Source organism: Cynocephalus volans, chromosome 5 (genome assembly GCF_027409185.1).
Source record: "Cynocephalus volans isolate mCynVol1 chromosome 5, mCynVol1.pri, whole genome shotgun sequence".
Lineage (NCBI taxonomy): Eukaryota > Metazoa > Chordata > Mammalia > Dermoptera > Cynocephalidae > Cynocephalus > Cynocephalus volans.
In genome coordinates this window covers 145,377,435-145,402,939 of record NC_084464.1, presented here as the reverse complement: position 1 = coordinate 145,402,939, position 25,505 = coordinate 145,377,435, and the positions used below count along the sequence as shown (strand labels likewise).

Here is a 25,505-nt window from a genome sequence, read left to right as displayed (position 1 = left end):
TTCAATATGTCTTTTAAAAAATAGCTGACATGTGCCAATCACTGTATTAGTAGCCAAGAATACAGCATGAACAAGACAGACAGGTTCCTACCTTTATTGAAAACTTATCCCTGGCCCAAAGTCAGTCTGTTCCTCCCCCGTTCCCATCTCCTCAGCCTACACTCAGCTCTCCTCACCCCTTTACCTACACACCACCATCACCCCTGCCTGTCACCTGCTCTCCACACCCACTCACATACCTTCCCTGCCATAGCAGACAAAAGACACAAATGTGGGCACACTAACAATGACCCAGACATCCCTCTCCTTCAACTCCCTAGTCCCTGTAAGCCTCTGGGGGAAAAATATACACATATTCATAGTTCTGGTAGTTGAATCTTTGTCCTACTCTATCTATGAAACTTTTCTAACAGATGATTAATAAACAAATACAAAAACATATATTGCACCCCAGTGTACATTGATTCCCAGTGCCCCTGAGCCAAACCACTGTCTCTAAAGTCTTTCTTGCCCTTTCTCTACTCCATAAACGTGAGAAATGAATTTCTATGTCTCCTGACATAAAATATGTTGGGCTCAAAATTCTGTAGAGAGCATAAAGAGAAGTGTTTATGGATAGGTTACCTTACTGCTGACAGATACCTTAGGATAAAATATAAGGTATAGAAAGTGAAAACTGGTTAGAAAAGCAGAGCTTGCTGTGGAAAGAGCTTGCTACCTCCATAAAAAAATTTAAATCCATTATATAATTGCTATACCTATTATGTAATCAAATCTATTCTATTACTGTTTAACGTGAAAATATGGAAGGGACAAAATATGCCTCTTCCTTCCCATTTCCTCCCCCCAAATCATCCAAAGAATGTAAATAAAAAGAGTACTTTGTGCGCTCATCACGTGGTAGATAATACCACAATCGTTTGATTCAAAGTAAAAAGCCAATACTTTCATTTAACAGTATATCAGGACAAATTAAACATCCTTAAGCACCTCACAAAGTACAAGACATGTTGCCAGCAGCCTGACAAATCATGATTATCTAAAATTCAGGGGAATTTCAGTATTCTGTAACTTATTTCCCTCTATGCATTTAAGCAGGATTTAAAGAATCTATATTAAGAAACATGTGTTACTCATTTTTTATCTCTCACACTCAATAACTGTTAAATTTAATTAAATGTCAGAAGCAAATCGTTATTGAAATTTAGCTCAAATACTGATACTGTGTAGCTAAGCAAAAATTAGAGGTTTAATTTTTTGGAAAGTCCTGTAAATGGTACTCTCCATGTGAAACCTGTCCACCTCTGAAGTTAAAAGTGAGGCAAATTCATATACTAATAATATGATAAATGCAGCAGTCCCCAAATCTGGCAGTACAACAGAATTACCTGGAAGAGAAAGGGGGTTATAAAAATTCAAGTCCCAAAACACCATCCCCAGCATGTTTAGCAATATCCCCAGCTGGTTCTAATCACACATATTTGGGGATCACTGGTGGGGGTGAAAGAGCCCTGCAGTCAGAACTGGGTTCTGACATGTGGTGTGCCACAAAGTAATCACATGACCTTGAGCACAATTCAGTCTATCAGTCCTTTATTCATCCTACAAGCAAGCATTCATGGAAAACAGACTGTTATCCTCTCTGGGTTTTAACTTCTTCATCTATAAAATGAGATCTTTGGGATGGAAGATCTGAAATTCATTCAACCTCTAATTCAAACCTATAATCTACATTATAATCATTCCACCTGCATTTGTCACATATCACCTTATATAATTTGTATAGCTGTTTTAAACATCCTATGAATTATATTCAGCAAATATATATTGAAAAACATAGGACTAAGCATAGCACAAGATTCAAGTTCTGGGAACGTGTTGGGCAAAACCTGAATCTTGCTTCCTGTATTCTAAACCTCAATAAATACTTTTGAGTGAATGACTAAAAGAATTAAAGGAAAAATAGAATTTGCTTAACCTATTTGAGCCTCAATTTCCTCAACTAAAAAACTATGTACACCCACAGATATGTATAATTAATTATGCATCAATTAAAAAAATAATGCGATGTACAGAAAATTACTTTTTAGACCAGAGATGTATAAAAGGATTTCATCTTGAAGTTAATGATGATTGAGAACTGTGTTGAGAAAAATTATGCTACTGAATCCAGGAGAAAGGATACCATAAGTCAATTAACAATGTCTAGACTCTTATGTTTTATTCCTGTTGTAAACATACAACCTTGGGTTTATTCATTCAAAAAATATCTACTGCAAGCCTCTTGGGTGCCAGGCACTGTTCTAGGCTCTGGAAATACAACAGTGTCCTATTAGTAATGAGACTAACAACAAATGTGTTAAGAATTGCACAAATGAGATCATTTCAAACAGTAGCAAATGGAATAAAGTAAATAAAACAAAGCAGTAGGATAGAAAACAAGAGGGCAAGGGAGATACTGTAAACACAGAAGAACTTCCTGAGGAAGTCCATTTGAACTAAGGTCTGAATGAAAAGAAGTAGCCAGCCCTGTAAAGATCTGAGGCAAATGGATTTCACCAGGAGGAAACAGCCAGCACCTAGGCCTTAATGAGAGGGCACCCTTCATGTGCTCAAGGATGGTGAGGAGGCCCATGGCTCAAGTGTAGGAACAGGTGGGGGTGGGGGAGGGGACATACTAGATGACACCACTGCAGACTCACCCTGTACATACGCAGCACCAGACTGGCTCTCTGCTTCCTTCTCTTTCCACCTCCAGATCCTTGTCCCCGTGGGAAGGGCTGTGAACACCTCAGCCTTACTTGCCAGGCTCCATCAAAACTCCGCAGCTGGGGCCAGGCGTCTACAGATTGTAAAGCTCCCGAGGAGATTCTCACAGGCAGCCACAAGTGAGAACCACTGCCCCCAGCAAAAAATGAAAAGTGAAGCTTCAAACCAAAGAGAGGCTGAATGTATGGCCCAGAAAACTAAGGAAGGGGAGTGCAATCAAGTAAACACAATGTTGAGGAAATATCCAACTCCTTCCCTAACAAATAAAGTTTATCTTTCCCTCACAGCCTCACAACTCTGAAAAACAATCTCTACTTTACAATGGTCATTTTCTTTCAATTAACTTTTGCAGTCTATGTGCAAGGAGTTGTGGTAGATGCTATAAGAATCACAAGAAAGGTAAAATATATCCTACCCTCAAGAAAGTTACAACCAGGAACACAAACATCTACTTTCAGCCTCCTGATCTTGTTGACTTCAGCCGACCCCCACCCTTCCTAGTGCTGTCCCTTTTAGATGGCAATCTTGTACAGATAGAAGCCATTGCTTTATATAAACCAAGATTATATAAGGGTGCTCAGAAAACGATAGTGATGATGATTAAAGATGATCATCGGGGACCTTCAGGAAATGCTGTGCATGTGTTCATAGCTAAAACCAAATAAAAATAATGAAATGGGAATAACCTTTGATGTCCTCCAACTGGCCTGTGGGGGAATGACTCTTCCCTGCAGGCACTACTCTGCCAAGCCTACCCTAAATGCTTATCTGATAAGCCAGAGATCATAACTGCTAATAGCTTTCAGTGCTACATTTTCCAAACGCACTACCTTTTAACAGGAGCGTATTAAACACAAAAAAGTTTCCCAGATGAAAATCAGTTAAGGGAGGAAAGCAATGAAACACCTAAGAGGCTCTACAGGCATCCCTCAAATTACTCTTTTTATGAAACTTCCTCTTTTTCTACCAATAAATTCTGTGCTACTTCCAGAGGGTCTCTGCAAAAGATCTAGGATAAGAGCCATATCATACTTACAGAAAGAGGAAAAGTCACTCCCAATAGAAGCTAACCAAAGTAAACTATGCCATACCAGATGCCCACCTTATTAGCCTGTGTGTTTATATGTATGTATTTTATTGAGTTCTTAGATGCCAGCCATTATCTTGTTTAATCTTATGAGAAGTAAGTACAATTATCATCTCCAGTTTACAGATTGGAGGCGTAGGTTTAGAGAGGTTAAGTGACTTGCCTTAAGTCACACAGCTCAAATGACAGAGATGAGATAAGAAAGCAGGTCTGTCTGACTCCAGAAGGTTCCTTCTTAATCACTAATCCCCATCTTTCATACCCACACTGTTTTGTGTGTCTGCTTGAACTAGAAATGGAGGAACCAAAATTTAAAAGGCTGATAGCTCCATTGGTAAGCCAAAGTCAATAGTAGATCTCTCCCAACAAAGGATGGTCAGTATTGCTCTATGCACCCCTCCTCATAGAATCACAGGTTCTCAGTCTTTGGTTCAACCAAATAAGCCTAAAACCTAAATTCCTTCTACAAAAAGAAAAAAATAGAATCTCAAAACCATGTGCCAATAACCACACTAGCAACCAAATAAGAGAAGCTGGTTTCTACATGAACTAACATTTCATTGGAAAATCAATTGGCAAATGTGTACATTCTGCTTCTGAGAATGAGTCAGTTAACAACACTGTCAATTTATTAAAATGTAGTAAACTCTCCAAAAGAGTGTACTAAAGCCCTAGAAATTTCCAGAGAAAGGATACAGTTTCTCTTCCTCTTTCCCCATGAAAAAATATCCCTTGCTTTTAGAAATATAGGTGTGTTCATTTCTCTTTTTTTAGTTATTGGGTTTTTCTGAATACAGGGGGGAAAGAAGGTGTTTTTAAATCATCATTTCCAGGATTTACTATATTTGAAGGCTTTTAAGGAAAGATCAGGTGTGCTTTAAAACAAATCAATGTGTGGTCATCTCACCCTCTGACAATGCCTCCATCTATCTGTCTCTGTGCAGCCAGACAGGAGCAAGCTTTATAGTGGAACTGCCTTGTTAAGGGATACACACATTTCAGAACATGAAGAGAACTGAAAAGGAAGATTCAGTATGCATTTATTTTGTCCTTTTCTGAAGCAGTGATGGGCTGGGTTGTGTGTCCCCCTGATAACAACAGGTGTGTTGGATGCAATGTGGCTTCAGGACCCGATTTTTTAAGACATTGTCTGATTTGTGGTAATACAGTTTTTGCACTGGTTATTTACATTTTCCTTACTCATTTAGACAGTCATTCAAAATGCTGATAATATCTAGCTCAAAAGTCATAAGGCTCTTGAATATTTTACTGCCTCCTTATACAGAAAATTACTCATATATAGTGATCAGACACTTGGGCTTTGGATGGATTTGAACCCTGTGTCTGCAACCTGTGTGACTTAGAGAATCATTTTTAATATTTCCAGAATAATAATAGTACCTATCTTATATGGTTATTGGGAGTAACAGATGAGGTAATGTACACAGAGCAATCCTCACAGTGCCTGGCACACAATATATGCTCAATCAATGGAGCTACCATCGCTATTTTTTAAAAAGTAATAACAACAGACATCTGAGTTACATTATTGTTTATGAATAGATGGTGGTGGGTCACATTGTGGGGGAAGGGTAAAGATTAAGCATTTAATAGTCCATAAACAAATAAGCATCAGTTGCACCATAAATACTATGTTTTTTCCAACATATGCAGAGTACCTAATTCTAGACCAGGCTTCACAGCATAGGAATGTCAGAAGAAGTCTATTAGTTTCCTAGGGCTGCTGTAACAAAGTACCAAAAACTGGGTGACTTAAACAACAGAACTTTATTGTCTTGCAGTACTTGAGGCTAGAACTCCAAAATTAAGGTATCAACAGGGCTGGTCCCTTCTAAGGGCTGTGAGGAAGATTATGTTCCATGCCTATCCCCTAGCTTCTGGTGGTTGATTGGCAATCTTTGGGGTTCCTTGGCTTGTAGATTCATCATCCCAATCTTTGCCTTCATCTTCACATGGTGTTCTCCCTCTATACCTGTCTCTTTCTGTGTTCAAGTTTCGCCTTTTAATAAGGACACCAGTCATGTTGGATTAGGGCCCACCCTAATGACCTCATTTTAATTTAATTATCTCTGTAAAGCCCCTATCCCCAAATAAGCTCACATTCTGAGGTACTGGACATTAGGACACAAACATATCTTTTTGGGGGGTACATAATTCAACTCATAACAAGAGCAGATGGCAAAACCAGAAATTATATTTGAAACAAATTTGGAAAGCATACATTTTAATATGTTTTTCTTGAATCACTCAAAAATGCAAGGGAAAACACATTTTAAACTCTTAAGTACTGCCCTTGTGCAACATGGCATTATTATGGCAATAAGAACAGGAATCTCTTCATAAAGGTAGGGTATATTTAGTTTTCGAATATGCCCTTTGTAGAAAAACAAGAAGTCAAAGGATTCCAATACTATGGCCAGCCCATATGCCAATTAGATTAACTCTTAACAGAAACACCATTTTGGCTATTTATTCAAGTATTAATCATGTACTTTGTGCTTAACACCATGTCAGATACTACAAAGATATGGGGAAAATTAAAAATAAGGTATGTGCTGTACAGAATATTTTACCTGCTTGTGAAGATAAAAATTATGTTTTCTGTTTTGTGTGCCTTAAGAGTTGATGGCACACGGCCTTTAATGGATGCAAAATGTATGTTCTCTAAGACTGATTTCCAGGAATCCATGCATGCTATTAAGGAGTGACATAAGGTGTGATCTTGTCATGTCACCAAGGGTGGCATCATGGCTAGGTGTCAGGTCGAAATATGCCTGTCATATGCCATCTTCCACACAAAAGACAGTTCGCATTTTCACCCAAGTGCCATCCCCAAGGTTACAACTGTTCTTCTGGATGAAGAGCTGACCCTGATAAGAATAGAAAATAATCCCCAATTCAATGAGTATCGGACTGAGTTCTATCCTAGATAAATACTATGGAGAAATGCACTGCAAAAGGCAGAGAACACAACCTCCCCACATGCAAAAATGAAGCAAAGTTATCTGTGCACAACGCCAGAGGGGATGGCAGCTTTGGGTGACAGGTGGCACGCCTCTCCGCCAAGGAGAAGGCGTTGCTCCTGGCAGTTTTTTTAACTAAGGCATGTGACCCAAGTAGTGGTATTTCACAGCTGAGAAACCAGCTTGTGATATGCCTTTTGCTTCACTGAGAGGCGGGCCACATGTCCACAGAGGCTGCAACTCTAGCTGCAAAGCATTGCAATACGTTTGCCTTTATCTTTCTCACAATCAAATATTTATGTTGTTCTAGGAATGTAAATGGACTGTATGATTAATAACATTTTTTCCAGACAAAGAAGGTGGCTTCCTTGCAAAGATGTCACTTTCTATTACAAATGGTAGAAGGAGGGGGAAAGGACCAGAGATGTGAGTGGGCAGGAAAGGCTAAAAATAAGTTCATATTTATTAGTCTTTGGTAGAAATTTGCAAAAGCGGGTCTACTCTACTTTGACTAACATAGCAGATGAAGACAAATTCAAATTCTGGCATTCTCACCACTCTGACATGTTTGTCCACTTCTCTAACCATCTGTTCCACAACTCCCCTCCAGGTACGTTCTACCCCAGACAAATTAAACAGATCGCTATTCACTGTATACCTCTTAGCACTTTACCCAGAGCCTTTATTCACAGGATTTTATTCATGTGAGATTCCATTTCCATCTAGCTCTGCATTTGCATGACTAGCGATCATCTAAGACCCAGTTCTAATGCCACTTATTCCAAAATGCCTATCTGATATCCCCAGCTAGAAGTAACCTGCCCCTCCCTTGAATCTCTACCCCTTCTCACATTGATGTGGCAATCATCATTTCTCTCTCTCCCCTCTGAACCATGAGCAATGGCAAGAACTGCAGGATATCCAGAAGTTCTGGAAGCATAGACAATATTATTTTACTGTACTATAATGTAATATCTGTATAATTTCTTACAGATACTTGTCTGTTACCAAACTTTATTGATATCTGCATGATTGAATTCATTTTTGATACCTGATGCCTGGCATACTACCTAATGATTAGTAGGAACAGTATTTGTAGAATAAATTGATGAACTGCTTAGCTGACTGATATGAAGCTGAGACTTCCCCTTCAAGCCAACCTACAAAGATGAAGAGGAGGAAAATCGGAGAGTAGGAAGAGCATGTGAAGAGAAGAAGATAAGTGATCAGGAGAAACTTTATGGGATGTGGAGAGGGAAATCTGAGCTACAGTGAAAGTTTTGCATCTTGTAGTAATTAGCTGTGTGCAACCTTGGGTAAATTACCTAGCTTCTAATTTTCCTTTTCAAATCAAGGACTTAGATACATATCCCCTTCAGCACAAAACCTATCATTTTAAATAACTGCTAAATAGTAGTCTATGCTTATAACTTTCTGGGAAATGCAGAGGCCAGGATGCAATTATTAATAATAAAAATGAGAGATAATAATATAAGCTATGGTAGAATATAATTCAACTAATTGTATTTATATAAAAGTGTATAGTTTCAAAAGCACTTCCACATGTGCTCATTTGGTCATCATAGAAAGCCCAGAACAAAGGCACAATGGACTCTTTACGGATGAGAGGACAGACCTAAAGCAGTTCATTGACTTGTCTAGAGTCATAGGGGTAGTTGATGGAGGAGGTGAGATCAAGCCCAAGTCCTCCTACTCAGTAAACCTTCCACTCCCATGGGCACTAAAGTCTAAGGGAAAGAGGGAATGTTGGACACCAGTATTCATACAAAGGAAGAAAATAAGAGAAATATAGCAAATGAGAGTTTTAATTGAGTAAAGTCAATTAAATGGAAAGGTAGTAATTTTTTCTCAATTATTAGAAATGTAAAAGATGAATATTGATATTAATTAAGTACAGTCCAGCCATGAAACATGCAATTAATTGGATTTTTTTTCTTTGCTGTATTCCACTTTTATGAGAAAGAAGCAAATAAAAACAAAAGTCATTTATAAAGAGTTTGGTAAAAACCAAACCTTCCAAGGTTGTAGTTTGTGGGAATTGAATAAATTAGCCCACTATCTAGTTTCATTTACATTTATAGTACTAGGCAATAAGAACTGATGTGAAGCCTTGCAAGCTCTTAAATCATCAAACCCCTTACTAAGGCAGAAAAGGTGTTTGAAACAAAAGCTCTCCTTAATTCAATTGAACAAATATTTATTGAGTGTTTACAATGTGCAAAACACTGTTCTAATTACTAGGGATACATCAGCAAACAAAACAAAAGACAGATCCCACCTTCCAGTAGTTTACATTCCTCCAAGGGAGATATTCTATTGGGGCAGGGTATGCCAGTGGCAGAAGGCATTAATGTGACCAGACATTTGATTAACTACAATGCTACATTCGTCAATTGTTCAGGTTAGCTAATGCATATTTAAAAAATCATTGAATGTAAGAAATGAATAAATAAATATCAATAATCATCTTTAGTATAATTTTCTAAATATGCACATTTTAAAGCTGTTTTCTGCCCACTTCAGGAGAGTAGAACATTGCTTTTAGACATATATAAATGACTTAAAAGAAATCATTCATAATGTGTGAGAAAACATACACAATGCACTATCATAAGAAGTACATTATCAAAAAGGGCTTCCAGAGGTTCTGTCCATATTGTAGTCCACGGACCAGCAGCATCAATATCCCCTGAGAGCCTGGTAGCAATGCAGACTCTCAGGCCCACCCAAGACCTACTGAATCAGAATCTGCAATTTAACAAGTTCCTCAGGTGATTTGTATGCATAATAAAGTTTGAAAAGACTCCTCTAGTGCATTCCTCTGCACTCAGAAGAGCCTAAAAATAACTTACCGAAAGGGAGAACATAAGCACTTCAAAAATTATTCACTCACTCAATAATTTTTCATTTTTTAAGAAGTAAGTTCTTCTCATGTAAGATTTTACTTCTAAAATGGTAGATCAAGGATATTTCATACTAATCTTTCCTTCAGCATATAACAACATAGAAGAAAAAATGAAATTTGCCTTTTCACAGTGTTAATTTTAGGTGCCAACTTGACTGATTAGCAAATACCTAGAAATCTGGTAAAGCATTATTTTCGGGTGTGTCTGTGAAGGTGTTTCCAGAGGAGATTATCATGTGAGTCTGAGTGGACTAAGTGGGGAAAATCCACTCTCAGTATGAGCAGGCACCATCTAATCTGCTGGGGACCTAGAGAGAACAAAAACAGAGAAAAAGGTGAAAGTATCTACCTGCTAGAGCTGAGATACACTCTTCCTCTCCTGCCCTTGGACATCAGAACTCGAGACTTGCTGGCCTTTGGACTCCAGGACTTAAACCAGCAGCCCCCTGGGTCAGGCCTTTGGCCTCGGACTGAGAGTGACACCATTGATTTCCCTGATTTGGATGCTTCTGGACTTGAACTGAGCCATGCTGCTGACATCACAGGGTCTCCAGTTTGCAGACAGCCTGTCGTGGGCCTTCTCATCCTCCATAATCACATAAGCCAATTCCCCTAATAAATACTATCATATATCTGTATACAAGGTACATACCCTATTTGTTCTTTCTCTCTGGAAAACACTGACAAATACATGTGGTTTCAAATCTCGCATTCATAGCCAAAAACCAAGGGTAATTTATCCCTCACATATATCAATGCATTGTGCTGTCCTCTATTCTTTGTGATTTAATGACCATCTATTAAAAAGATTAATAAGGGCCGGCCCCGTGGCACACTCGGGAGAGTGCAGTGCTTGGGAGCACTGGCGCTCCCGCCGTGGGTTCGGATTCTGTATAGGAATGGCCGGCGCTCACTGGCTGAGCGCAGTTCGGGCGACACCAAGCCAAGGGTTGCGATCCCCTTACTGGTCACAAAAAGACAAAAAAAAAACAAAAAAGATTAATACATATGTCTTTTTGGTGTCTCATCCTACATCAAGCTCAGTTTCCCAAGTTGAATTATGGTGCCCTTAGCTCAAAGGAGAACAAAGTAGAAGACAGCAGCGTAGGTACTGAGCCTTCCTAGAGCGTTCAGTAAAACCAGCTGTCAGACTACAAGCAGTTAGGGCCAGGAAGCAGGAAAAGTTAGCGAGTGGATAAAAAGCAAGCTCCCTCTCTATTTGTCACTGAATAGCTACTTTACAAACAGATGAATGTTTCCCTAAGAATGAGAAGAAGGAAAACAGGAAAGGAGGCTGTTGCTGTACACAAATACTGAGAGTCATCTCTGTACCCCATAAATATACATAATCAAAAATAAACAAGAATGAAGTAAAATTTTTAAAAAATAAAATAAAATAAATAGGGTCACAGCAGCCCTTCTCAGTGATGAGCGTGCAAAAGAGAGAGAATGTTTCGGCAACAAATACACGCAAAATGGGGCAAAAAATCCAAGCACAGCCTCAGAGCAGGCCCCAGAATGCACTGAAGGAGATGAGGGCAAAGAGCAGAGCATGTGAATCAGGGGAAGGACATTTTAACTAATCTGAAGGCACATGATTCTTCTCTATGTGACTAACACCCACGTATTCTTCTGTGCACACTAGATACATAGAAAAGGTTTCTTCCATCCTTAGCATATTAAACTATGAGAGTAGGTTACCCCCTTCCACCGTTTAAAAAAGTTTTCAGCCTGTCATTTCCATCTGCTTCTTAACAGAAATTTCAGTAGGGATACCTACAAGGGGGTCACTTCCATTTACACATATATTAACATCCTACCTCCTCCCAAAATAGAGTTGAGACATTTTGTAACTATAAAAAAGCATATAATAATGCTGATGAAGTAAGGTGGAAGAAGCTCATATCTACACACATAGGCTACACTTTCTGTGATAGAGCTTAAATTTAGTTTTGAGCTTCCTGGTAGGCAAGAGAAAAACAGAAAATATAGCACTCTCATTATCAATTAAGATGAAACATGTCAGCTCTTCAAGAGAAATAAATGGCTTCATGAAATTAAAATCTAAAAGGAATTTGTTTACAATGGATTTTATGCAAGGGGCTTTGAAGAATATAAGAAGCAATATTCTCAACAACAAAAAAAAATACATGAAAATTATAAAGCATTATTACATTTTAAATCCTTGTTCTGACTTTAAGGAATGAAAAAGGAAGATATTAACTTGCAATTTAGAAAAGTAGATTCTTCACAAGTAAACAAAGCCAGGCATGTAATATTCTGGAAACCTAATTTTATGCAGATAGGTTGATAATGATCTCTTAGATGATACTTTAAAATGTCAATTCTCTCATCTGACATTTTGACAGGACCTGGATAAAGAATAATTCTAGACTTTAATCTCTGATGAGCACCTGCTATCCTACGTAATTAACTAAAGAAGATTCTGGTGTTTCGGACACTGGGCCAGTAGGTGGCCAAGTTAATAAACTGCTGTATAAGTTGAGACTCCTTGCTTGTATCTGAGGGCTGCACATTACTGGAGAAAATATCAAAGCAGTATGAACTCACACTAATAGAATTACATGGTTTCCAATCTCTGCTGGTCCCTCCAAAATCTGCTCTATTTGTATTTGACTTGTTCCTTTCTCCTCTCCATTTCCCTCACTGAATAATTGGGAACACAAAGGCTACCAAAGGTTGTGTTCAAACCTTCTTTTCTCCACTTCAAACTTAACAACATCGCCACCCAGGGGAAAGGCTTGTTCTAGGCTGGCCCTACTATGGTTTCTTCTTGCCTCCTCAGTAATCTACCTTCATCAAATATCTTCAGACTTTCCTTTTCTACTCACTTTTTCCCATCAGCCTTTAAAACTGTTTAAATCTCTCCCATCTGAGAGAATTTTCCTCACTTAGAAGAGTGTCTCTCTCTCTCGCCACCAGAATATCTCTCACCTTCCCTTCTCAGTCTCTGGGAACAATGCCTCTGCCTCCTCCTGGCTCCTGCCCTTCCTATGGATTCAGAAATCAGTGATTATTGGAAGGGCAAAAGCTAGAAGGAAGTGGAATCTACTTGCTATGATCTGAATCTTCCTCAAAATTCATGTGTTGGAACTTATTCTCCGTTGTTGGGGTATTAAGAGGTGGGGCCTTTCGGGAAGTGATAGTGCCTTGTGATGATGCAGCCCTCACCAGACATCAAACCTGCCAGCACCTTGGTCTTGGACTTCCCACCCCCCAGAACTGTGAAAAATAAACTTCTGTTGTTTATAAATTACCCGGTCTTGGGTATTTTGTTAAAGCAGCACCAATGAACCAGGAGACTACTGGTGGAGAGCACTGTCCCTACGGTCCACTCTTGCTGTCCTGTCAGCTCTATTTGCCAGTTTCCTTCTTGAAATTCTCCCCTCCCTTGGCTCCCACGGCACGGGGTTCTTTCCTGTTCTTCTTTCTCCTTCTACTTTTCTGTTTTTTCTTTGCCTTTCCATTTCTAGATCCTCTTTCTAATTTTCTTCTTCCCCAAGGGTTTTGCTCTTTTCACACTATGTTCTCCCCCTTGGCAATCTCATTCACTCTCATGGATTTAACCACAGCTCTTTGCTAACAAATCTCAAATCTATGCTTCCTGTTTTCGTCCCTCAGTCCTACAAAATGGAAACCTAGGAGTCATTCTAGACTTCTTTTTTTCCTTGATCCTTATAACCACTCAATAACTACATCCAAATCTCCCTACTTCATGGCTGTCAAATCCCTTCTTTCCTTTCCCTTCCCATTGACATTTCCTTCAGTAAAGCTCCCATCATCTTTCCACTAAATTGTTTAAGTAATTAAATTGGCTTTTCCTCCACCACCTCTCCCAACCATAAATGATCTCCCTGTTTGCCTTCTGGTTTCTAGTCTGACTCTTTTTCTGAATATGTCCTCTCCAAAGCTTTCAGGGTGCCCTTTCCAAAATAGATTAGGATTATGGTTCCTCCCATGTTTACAAAACAGAGTCTAACATCCTTGGCTTGACAAGCATGTCACTTCATTACCTAGACCCTTCCCCCTTTTTCAGCTTGATCCTTTTCCACTCCTTTTCCCAGAGTATATATTCCAGAATTGGCACTATGCTTAGAGTTCTCTAAGCACACTTTGTTTTCTATATCACTACTTTTACTCATATTTGATTCCTTTGTTTCCTCCTCTTATTTCTCTAATGGAGTGGACCTCAAATGTCACCTCTTCTGGAAGTCATCTATGAGCTTTCCCTCACTTCTCCACCTGGCCCAGAGAGAGCTAGTCAAGCTTCTTTCTACCTCTACCTACTTTCTTTTTCTCTACCACATACCTACTCCTACGGTTGCATTTAGCAAGCAAAATAGTAATCACTATATGCTGAACTTCTTAATAGACAGATTACAGTTCTAACTCTGCTCCTCAATGACTACAGCACAGGTCTGTCCCAGAGAAGGTCCACTAAACACTTATTTAATTAAATGGAGATATGGACTTAACTTCTTCTTTAGAACAAAGCAATATCTGTTGATCAAAAAGTAAAAATAATAAATGGAATACTTATTTTTCCAAGAAAGGGGGATATTATTTGTTTATGGTAAGTTGTTTCCACTATTTCAATATCCTCATATCACTTTTTAAAGTCTGTTGTAAACAGTTTCTCATCTTGAATATACTATCAGCAATTTGTTTATTGATCTTTTTTTGTTCTGCCCTTTATTACACACAAATTATAAAATGTGTTAGAGCACCACAGACAGTAAAGGAAACTGTCTCAGATTATACAACAATAGCTGTGGAATGAGCTGTATAACCAAAAGATTTGCACTTAGGGCCACATGCTGTGGGTGCAATTGTTATGAGGGGAGAGAATGAGAAACCAAATATGTGCTGCTCAGCGTTAGCAAATCACCAAGATATACTTCTTTCTTCTTGATTTTCACACCTCACTCCAGAACTTCCCTATATTTACTCCATACAGGCTCACCTAGGCTAAGGAAATCTTCTAAATTAAGGTTCAGATAACCTGAAAACAGCAATGACATCTTACACATACCTAGAACTATACAGAGTACTGTCACATCTGAGCTGCACAATAAACTTAGGGGATTGTTTTTGCCCATTTTATCCTGATGTTTCTCTAAGCATAGCTAATTTTGTGAATCCTTTGCTTCAATTCTGTCTTGGGCCTCTGGAATCCAATCCTAGCCACCTTTCTCTAATTTTCTCATTCTTATCCATTTCACTTCACCCCTGGTTACTTGTTACAGAGATGATACCACAGAGATATCTGACTAAACGTTGTCTCCCACTCTTGATCACAACCTGCACAGGGAAGAATCCTTTCTTCTTTCATTTTAATGATGTGCTCCTTTCTGGTCTTTATTTTTCTACACTGAAAGGACTAGCGGGGGGGGGGGAATGTCTGATTTATAATCTCTTCAATTAGAGCTTCATGTGGACTAGCCATTCTAAATTGGAAGTTTATTTTCTTTGAGAAAGGAGGCTTATTACAAGATGGTAACAAGCACAAATGTGGAAGTAGAGTTGCTCATATGCAGAAGAGGAATCAGATCAGCAAGAAAGTGGCTCGATACAGACTTTCCAGGGAAATGTAGACAGCAGGTGAGTTGGGAGTAAAAGAAGTTGAAGAAGAGAATAGGCTTCTATTTTTCACAGGCTTTCTGATGCTTAAGAGTTCAGAGGTAGAACACTTCTTAGCAATGTTAAGGGGCCAAACTGTGGTCAGGGTGTGGATTACTGAAGTACAGGCAGACAACACAGGGTTGAGATCAATGCACAGTGAGCACAGGTATCAATGGGTCATACACATGAATGTTGGAATCACCCAAAACTGAGGCAAGAGCTGACACTAAGAGGAAGACTACCAGTGACGCCAATGAGTTTTTACTGACTGGAGTTTCCTATAAGCTGCTAAATGACAGCAGTAAAGTTGAGAAGAATGTAATAGCTGGGATAGGTGCCATGGACCTCACATGAGGAGAAATGCATGAGGATGGATCATGTGAGTTAAAAAACAAACAAACAAACCATTGGTTTAAGAAAGCATCTAACAGAAAGTTAAATTAGCTGTGGCTTTGCTACTAATACATTTTATGGTCTTGGGCAAGTCATTTTATTCTCTTTTTCTGGGCCTTTGTTTTCTCATTTGTAACATGAGAAAGTTTTCTAAAATCTGTGGTAGATGCAGTGGTTTTAACTATGAATTTCATTTTCATCTTATGTTACTAGATTTTTAGGTTGAAATTCTACACCTGATTAACTGATTTCTTGCTCTTGTTCAGTATTCACTAGCTAAGAAGAATCTATCTCTTTTACAAAAGCAACTGAGAGATAGTTATGAGTACCATCTCCTTGTCCTCTGAAACACTGATGAGAGGTAGATAATATGGTAGTGATTATCATTCTCATATTACAAATGAAACTGAGATGTACATACAGTACAAATATTTCCCATAGTCTTTGGTGCATTTTTTAAAAAGTGATTAAATGTGTTTTTTTGTAACCCATGAGCCCATAACTAGCTGTATATTTTTATGACTCTTCCAACAGGTTATGGGACCCTTGCGGGCAATAATAATAATAGTTATCACTATTGTGATTGTTATTATTTTCATTGATATGTTCCTACAGCCAAGAAAAGTGGGTGACGCATAATAGACACATGTGTTTCTTAATGAATTTCTTCATTATAAAGGAAGTAAGTTACTTGCTAATCAAAGAATTTCTGCTGCCCAAAACTTTGTACTTCAATTGCCAGTTAAGGCTTTTATCTGAATCATTTAAATGGTTGCCTTGAATCTTCAATTAGTTCACTATGAAGTGGGTAACATACAAAATCCTAAAATTGATAAATGGGAATTTCTGATCACCAAGTTTCTGCTTAAGACAATAAATTCTCTTCATAAAAATATTAATACTCTGGTGCTACAATGCCTCAAGTTTAAGAAAGCAAAGCTTTACTGTGAGACTGAAGAAAATTAAAATTATCATTTCTGTATAAGTTAGGATTTAAAATGTTGTAGACATTCATAGAGAACAATTAAGTATAAAAAAGAAGTTAGTTTCTGCATAAATCCAGAATTTGATGATAACTCATTGATGGATAAGACAACAACATCATTTTGGCAAGGCTTCATGTCTCTCCTTGACTCTGGTTTTCTACTACAGCTTCTCCAAAAACTGACAACCTTCTCCTACTGAGATGTTGCTTCCAACTTAATATAAGAACAGCATGCACTGTGAGTTGTTTTTTCAGGGTTGTAGGTGCTCTTTAAATGATTTTGTCTTCAATTGTGATTCGCCAGCCATCCGTGGTCTTATTAGAGTGTATGTTAAAAATATGGCTTCTGATAACTCTCTTTATGATGACATCACTCCAGTCACATTAATAAAAATCACATAACTCTCTTTATGACAACATCATGCCCAGCATGTTAATAAAAATCCATAAAACAGTCACTGTATATTAGCTCAACAGATCACTCAGAAAAAAATGTTACTGCCCAAAGCAGAATGACAACTGCCAAGAAACAAGACAGAAACTTAAAATGGAAGCTGCCACCACCACCTAGCGTATGTAAGCCAGCTCCTTAAAAAGTTTGCTCTGAGACAAATGTAGTCACAGAGTGATGGTATGGCAGAGAAAATAAAGAGTTCAATGTTTCTCAAAATAATAAATTTGTCTCTTTCTTTCATCTTTGTATTTCACTTTAATCCTATGCACATAGTAGCTGTTCACTAAATTCTGATTAATAACTTAGAAAATGGGCTTGATAAGTCTAGCCAATAAAAGAGTGGGAAAAAAAGGTAAAAATTCAAAGGTATGGCAATTTGGGGCCATTTTGGGTAGAAATAAGTGGCTTTATATTTTTCAGCAGGCTTCAAGGTTACCACTATATCCCAGTACAACGTAGCCACTTACATTCATGATTACTTTTTATATTCAAGGAAAGTGTCTATCAAACTAAGTATTCTCTTTAAAAGAAGTTAGGGAACTACATAAAGCCAGCCCTCAGCACCTGAGTCTTCCACATTCATGGCTTCAGTCCCTCATCTGCTGCTTCCACCAACCGCAAATCAAAAATATTTGGGAAAATAAGAATAATAAAAAGTGCAATACGACAATAAAAAATAATACAAATAAAAAATATGTTATAACAACTATTTACATAGTATTTACATTGTACTGGGAATTATAAGTAATGTAAAGATCATTTAAAGTATATGGAAGGATGTGCTTAAGTTACAGGCAAATACTAAGCCATTTTATATAAAGCGCTTGAGCATCCTCGGATTTTGGTATCTGCAGATCCTGAAACCAATCTTCTCTGGATAATGAAGGATGAGGGATGACTGTAATATAGTTTGCAAAGATCACCTTGTAAGATGTTTTAAATGTAAAAGGTTGGGATTTAAAGAGCCCAACTGTCAAATATAAAGCATACAGATAACTGAGTCAGAGAATCAAAGTGACGGGTAAACAAAGTTTTACTTGGATGTGAGCAGTTTTTTAATCACAAATAAAGTACCTCATAACTACCGCTGACTTATCTTTTGTCCATTCACCCACTTTTGCTAATAATGTATGCTCTTTGGGCCAAAGTTCACATCAAGTTGAACATATTAAATTCAAGCATGTGCTGTTTAAACCTACAGAATGATGGGTTTGAAGCCTACTCATCACAAGCCTGTTAATTATACCAAAATCCTCCTGGTCAACCTCGATTACAAAACTGGAAGTATCTTCAGCTCCTCTTTGTCCCTAACTCTTCGCTCTATCAAATTTTCCCAAAAAGTATTCCTTTGCAGCATTTTTAATACTTCCCAATTATTTTAACAGCCTAGTACTTAGAATTCTACAATAACTAACCTTTATAGAGTTAGTCTTGCCCCTTCCCATCCAGTGGTTCTCCGACATACATTTGAGTACAAATTTGCTTTCTTTTAATTGTCTTTGACTGATGTCAAACTCCGCTTGGACATATCTTTCTTGAAACCAAAACTTTTTGGCACATGCTTTAAGATTCTCTATTACTTGTCCTTCATGCTCATAAACTCATGAAATTGCAGTATATCAAAACCCACTCTGTCTTTATTACTAGTTTCTGGCCTAGACTCCCCACTCCAGCTAAGCAGACCTGCCATGGCCCACGGAAACACTTTCAATATTGCTTCAAACTTTTACAAATTCTATACTCCAGAAAACAAACAAACAAACAAAAAAACATTAGCCAAAATTCCTTTTTCTCTAGCTTTTCTGTACAAAATTCCCTTTTCTCTAGCTTTCCTTACACTACCAATATTTTATTTCAGTGTTCCCTAAACATGTATAAACTCATGCTTCTAAATGTCTATAAGTAATGACTCATTTCTACTTGTTCTTATTTATTTTACACATGTTCAAACTGCACTCCCTTTAGAGTGTAAAATGCTTAGTAACTGACACTAAGTCTTCAAATTTCTTATATACAGTTTTTTATGCACTAAATCCTCAATTGAATAATTGAGTAACTCCTCAGTTGAGTATCTGTTGTTGTGGCTTTTCATTTAAACTACTTTGTGGTTATTTATATATCTTCAAGGTGGTATAGTATGCAGTGGAAAAGCATACTGTCAAAGGAATTCATAACAGTCTGAGTGACCATCAGAGTTAGCCAGGAAGTAGTTTGCTGACAAAGGGACATGGGACTTTACACTTGAGCCTATCTTATTCAGGTTTTAATGTATATAATTAAATCCTGAGGACACAGCTAGGATGAATTAATTAAACAATTCAATTAAATACTCAAAATCCCAGAACTTAGTGATAAGTTAGAAAGGCAAATTTAAGATAATATTTTACATTTTTAAAAAAATCAAAGTCTTACTCTTGGATATAATAGTAGTAATTATAACAACATTAATAACTATTCAATCATAAAAAGAAGGAGATATGACCTAATAGCAGCACATATTTTTTGAAACGCTTTGTGGTATTAATTGATCTAAGATATACTGGAGTCAGCTATGGTGGTGAGGAACTGAAACCAGAATGTATGGTGAGGTATGGTATAAAAAAGGGAGGATTCATTGATGACAAATGTCACATGGAAGAAGACTGAATTATTTTGGATGACTTCCAGTTGTCATTGGAGAATTGGTGGAAACTTCAGAGCCAGGTTCAAGTTATTTTATAGAAGAACTAAGAGATAGGTGAAATTCTCCTTCTGAATTTAATACCTATATTATGCCACTCTCATTAGAAATGCTAATCATAATTTAAAGATGTACAGTATGAGCAAGGATAAAATTGTGCTGTTCTAAGCATCCTTAATTGGTTGGCCTAAATAACCTTTCAAGACACTCCCATTCCTTATTATATGCTAAAATAGAGTTATATATTGAGGTAACTTCCTGTGAAATAGATTGTAATCAAGACAGGAAAGGGTTGGCTGGTTAGCTCAGTTGGTTAGAGCACAGCCTTACAGCATCACAATGCCAAAGTCAAGGGTTCAGTTCCCCATACTCAACAGCTGCAAAAAAAAAAAAAAAAAAAAAAAATGAGAAAGGTACAGAGAAGTTATTGGTGCACAGATAGGATCATATATGTAGAAAATACATTTGATTGGTATAAAATTATCATATGTAATTGCATTAGCTAAAGTAATGGTTAACTTATGTATTTCTGACTTTGGAGGACTTTCCTCTGTTGCCAGTCATTAGTCTTTTAAATTGTTTTATATCAATAAAAAGTTTCTAAAAAGAAAACATCAGATTCTGAAAAGAAGCCAAAGAAGGCCAATTTCATATAAAATATAAGCAAATGTCAAAAGAAGTTTCACCACAATGAAAACCAAACCATAAACAAAAGGCCACCTGAAGTGAATATTTTCATGAGGAAAGCAACATCACTAAACCTCTTATCATATCAGTACTTATCTGAGACAAAATACTAAGAGGTAAAGGTTTAAACAAAAATTTATCCTATCCAAAACAAACAAAAAACAAACAAAAAACTTTTAAACTCAAAGAATAGTCTTTATTAAATTCATTCAATGCTTTAAAATAATCAATTGGAATTATTTTTAAGTATTGCTTTCCACAACCCTTTTGAAATAATAAACTTGGTTTTGATGGGGAATTTGCATTGTATCAGAAGAATGCAATATAGTGTCCTTGGCCAAGATACTCTTCTCAGAAATAGGCTATTTTTGTGCTTTATGCTTAGCATATTTAAAGACATACATTCCAGGTCAGCAGCTTGCTCCTAAGTTCATTTGAATGTTATTTGTGGATAAGGCTCTATCTATTGCTTCAATACTGCCACCCCCCAGATCCATCTCAACATTCCTCTCAGGAACCAATCATTAAAAATTTTTGGAGACTCTATTGCAGATAACTTTATGTGCACTGATTTTTTTTTTTTTTATGTCAAGTAAAATGACAGTTATCATGACCAGAGGACAAGTGTGGCACAAATGATGTGATACAAGATTGAAAAGAATGTAAAAGAATGTAACAATGAATTCTACCTGGTTAAAAAAAATTCCTCCAAGCTTAACTTTAATATAAAATAAAGTAATAAAAAAATATAAGAACCATTGGGACATTTATTCTCTGAAAATATTTATTTTAAAAAGATGTTTAAAATCTATGATTTTAAGTTATCAAAATTAACTGTAGAAATGAAGGTACACTAGTCTAGTCACTTAGTGTTTTTGATATTATACTAGATTAACTTCTAATAAAAGAAATAGTAATGATAAATTGACTAGGGAATGGCTGATTTGAAAAGGAGAGGTGAAGGTCACTGGAGGTCCCGGAATTTCTAAACTCCAAATTGCCAATCTCCAGACAAACTGGCTTTCTTGCAGAATAGTGCCCAGATGGCAGAGACAGCACTAATATGTGGTCTTAGCTGCTATTTGACAGGGAACTGTCACCAGTAGGTGACCCCATCAGTCTGAAGGCAAGAAAATTACTAACTGATCCAAGAAAGTGCCTGTAGGCCAGTAAACCATGGGTCTCTGAGAGGCAGCAGGACAGAGCCTCAGGAAAAATGAATTATTAGCTGGAGCTTACACAAAGGGGCTTACACAAAATTTCTTTGCAGATAGAAAAAAGTAAAAGAAACAGTTTTCACAAATGCTATGTCTAATAAGAGAAGAATTAAAAATCTTTGAGAAAAAAACAAGATATATATATAAATGGCAAGGTGAATGGTGTAATCGCTTGGTAACAAAATAAATACAAAAGTTGGCTACGATGTGATTCTATGAACACAATCTAGTCAATTACTCTAATAGTATGGGGACATTGTCTCTGCCATACAGCACCAGTCAGATGGCAGAAAGGAAACAAAATAATCTAAATTAATACATGGGTGAAAGTATGCTATGAGTCCTTCTTCAACAAAATTAGCAAATACAAGTCCAATTAAGTTTCCAAAAACATAATCCTAGTTGTCAGAAAGCAACCCACTATTAGCAATTGTGTTTAGCAAAGTGTTACAATTGGTAAACAGATGGAAGGGTGCTGGGAGTCTTTCTTCTACTCTCATTCTTCCCCCAAATAAAATAATCTTGTAATAAAATATGGATAATAAACTACTACATTAAAATGATGAAGCATTACTTCTTCCTGAAAGAAAAACTTACACTTCTAATATCAATAATCAATTATCTAATTCAGTGGAGAGAGGATTATTAAATATTTAAGTAAATCTCATTCAATCCAAATTTTGCCATTCCATTTAGAGAGATCTATCTAGTGCTGCTGTTCAACACGTTTTTAACTTGTGCTTTCAAAATATTTCATGTAAGCACTAGAAAAAATAGTATTAAGTATTAAAATGCAGGAATTTAGCACTAAACATTAAAATGTAAGGAATTAACATCTGAGCTTAAATTTGAGTCCTATAAAAAGTAATAAGTTTCTGTTCAAAAAGAGGTATATAGCTCATAATTAAGATTTGGAAACATGAATCAGTTTTTGGAAGTCACAGTATTGCAGCAAAAAGTTTTTTTCCAAAAGCAAATTCTGAAATCAAAATGTACTAGTCTACATTATTTTTGTTTGTTCTGAAAACTCTCTTCCCTTTATAAATTAAAGCATCTGTTTTCATTAACAGTAACCATATAACCACTTCAGTAAGAATATTTCTTAATTTCTATAATCAGACCTTACACAAATAAGGAATATTGTGTAAATATTAAAAGAACACAAAGCCATGCCTATGGCCTTTCTTTTAACCTTGATTTTAAGAAATATGAATGCATCAATACCCTCATGATTTTCTTCTATGTACCATCATATACACGTGAATCATCCTAGGCATTAATTTATAATCAAGGCCTCAGTTTCTTTATAAACCTACTAGGGGACGTAAGAGTAGATGAGCTCAAAAACCTTGTTTTATCCAAAAATCTATATAGAATAAGGTGAAGGGAATAAAGAAAACCTTTACATAAGAATTTTTTTTGAGAATTTACATATATAAGTCTCTGGAAAAATCCAAGCTTTTAATCTCAGGTAAATCTATTTAATTTTAAAATGCCATTGTAAACTTGACATCTGCTATCCTTTCATTAGAAATTTATAACTGATCTAACCTTAAATTCTAGTGAGCAAAATCATTGTGTTAGAAGAAAAAGACTTGAAGCCAAGATTCAAATCCAGTGGGTCATCAGTGCTATTTCTCATAAAACAGAATAATTCTTGATCGAGTGAGGGAATCTGGACAACTTTAACGTATAAAGTAAGGAGAAAAGTAAATGGTTTAAATGATATACTTTTTCTTTGTATTTAAGTTACCCCAGGTTAAAAATAAGTTTCTGATATACTGAGGGAAACGACTGCATTAATCCTCCATTCACAGGCAAGTTTTGGATGTGTAGGAAGGAACACAAGAGGACAAAAAACATCTTCAGTTGTTCAAGGCAAGATGAAGCTTTCAAGTCCAATTTATGGGACAGTGATTTCTTTTTGCTAATCACTCACACTGATTAGCTCATTAAGCTTGGAAACTCATAGCCAGTCACTGAAGGGTAATATCTATAACCTTGGGCAAATTAGCCTTCCAAACACAAACTCCAAATATGAGGGCAAACAGTCATGTAAGTCTTAAAAACTACAGCTGAGCACTTTGCATGGAGAGTTTGATATCTTTTCAGCTCCTACTATCCCAGAAATACCATGGGATAGAGTTTTTCTACACTACAATTCTAAGGGAATAAGGATAAAAGTCAATGCCTGGGTGGGCGTGTACTGAGAAGGGTAAAGTCTGTTCCTCACAGTGCTAGAAATAAACAGGAATTCCAGGAGCACATCATGCAATGCTCTGGTTTTCTCAGTACCTTTCTTTCCCCAAAGTAATGCCTACCTTCCGTGTGGACTGCAGAGACATAGGTCCAATTGTAACGCTTGACTATGTCAAGCATCGCCCTTGCCTGCAAAGTGTCAGAAGGGACAACCCTCAGGAAGTATTTGTACAAAGTTTTATCACTCAGGTCGATGCTCGTGGCAGAGTAAGCGATCTGGGGGATGTCGAAGAGCTGGAGCAAGTTCTGCACTTGAATGGCTACGGAGCTGGAGCCCGGGCCGATCACGCCCGCAATGGGCTTCTTAGTCCTGCCTGGGGGGAGGTACTGGCCGTCAGGCAGGCACCGGTTGAGCACATCCTTCTCATCTCGAATGGAAATTAAAGAGTCCCTGATGAACTCGATGCTCTGTTCCAGAGCCACGGAAGAGTGCCAGCAGGAGTCCCGGATTTCGCTGCCCAGTGTGATATTGGGCAGGAGCACCGGGTCTGCGTTGATCTTATCCAACGTGTGGAACATGGCCTCCACCCTCTGGATGCCGTACTGCTCCCTGATCTCCCCACACTTTCTCTCGGGCACCTTCTCGGCCGGAGGCTGGTGGTGCACCGAGAACAGGGCCCCAATAATGACATCTCCGTCCATTCTTGCCACGGAGCGCTGAGATGAGGCTCCCGCCAGCAACCCTTTCCTGCCGGGGCTCCTGGGGAGAAGAGACATCTCCAGAAAGATCGCTGGGAAGAAAACCAACAGGAGCCGGGCCATGGTGGTGAGGACGCCGTCCACGGCCGGCCAGCCGCCCTCTGCGCGGGTCCCACCCGCAGGCTCGCTGCTCCCGCCACGGAGACGCCCGACGCCGCCTCTCCCGGCTTGGCGCCCCCCGCCGGCGCTGTCGGTCCCCCGCCTTCGCCGCAGTCCCCGCCACCGTCTTCCTCCCCTCCGCCTCCGCCACCTGGTCCTCCACGCCGTGGGGGCGTTTCAGGGGAATTCGAGTTTCCGTTCTTCAGCGGGGCGTCGAGGTGAACTGATCCAGGGTCCAATGGGCGTTGTGTTGGCAGCAATGAGCTGGACTCTGCTGACAAAAGAGGGAGAAAATCAAAGCCCAGTGATTACAGGACCTGGGGTCAGTGAGGTGAACAGTTGTCCGGTCCATTTCATTTTGGTACATCGCGATATCGGCTGGACAGACGGCTCTGGAGGCAGCTCTGGTCAATGAGAAAGGTGCTGTGTCCTGCCCTGGTGCCCTCGCGGGTCCCGGGCGGCGCAGAGCCCTGCCCACTCGCCTGCTGCTCCAGCTTCAAGTCCCTTCCTGGTCCCCACATGCCTACGGTTCTTTTTGACCTGGGGGACGGCGGGGGAGGGAGGAGAGAGGAGGCGAGGGGTAGGTCTTTCACCCTAAGAGAACTTTCCGGATTTGAAAAGAT

General features: G+C 38.2%; 1 protein-coding gene across 3 annotated transcripts in view; it reads right to left on the bottom strand.

Annotated features, from left to right (window-relative positions):
- GRM1 (glutamate metabotropic receptor 1) overlaps nucleotides 1–24,846 on the bottom strand; it is a 421,403-nt gene extending 396,557 nt beyond the window's left edge. For all 3 annotated transcript variants that reach the window (XM_063097650.1, XM_063097651.1, XM_063097652.1), the window contains exon 1: nucleotides 24,147–24,846. In XM_063097650.1, coding sequence (XP_062953720.1) covers nucleotides 24,147–24,846 — 700 coding nt within the window. The remainder of the gene's footprint in view (nucleotides 1–24,146) is intronic.
- Between the last annotated feature and the right edge of the window lie 659 nt (nucleotides 24,847–25,505).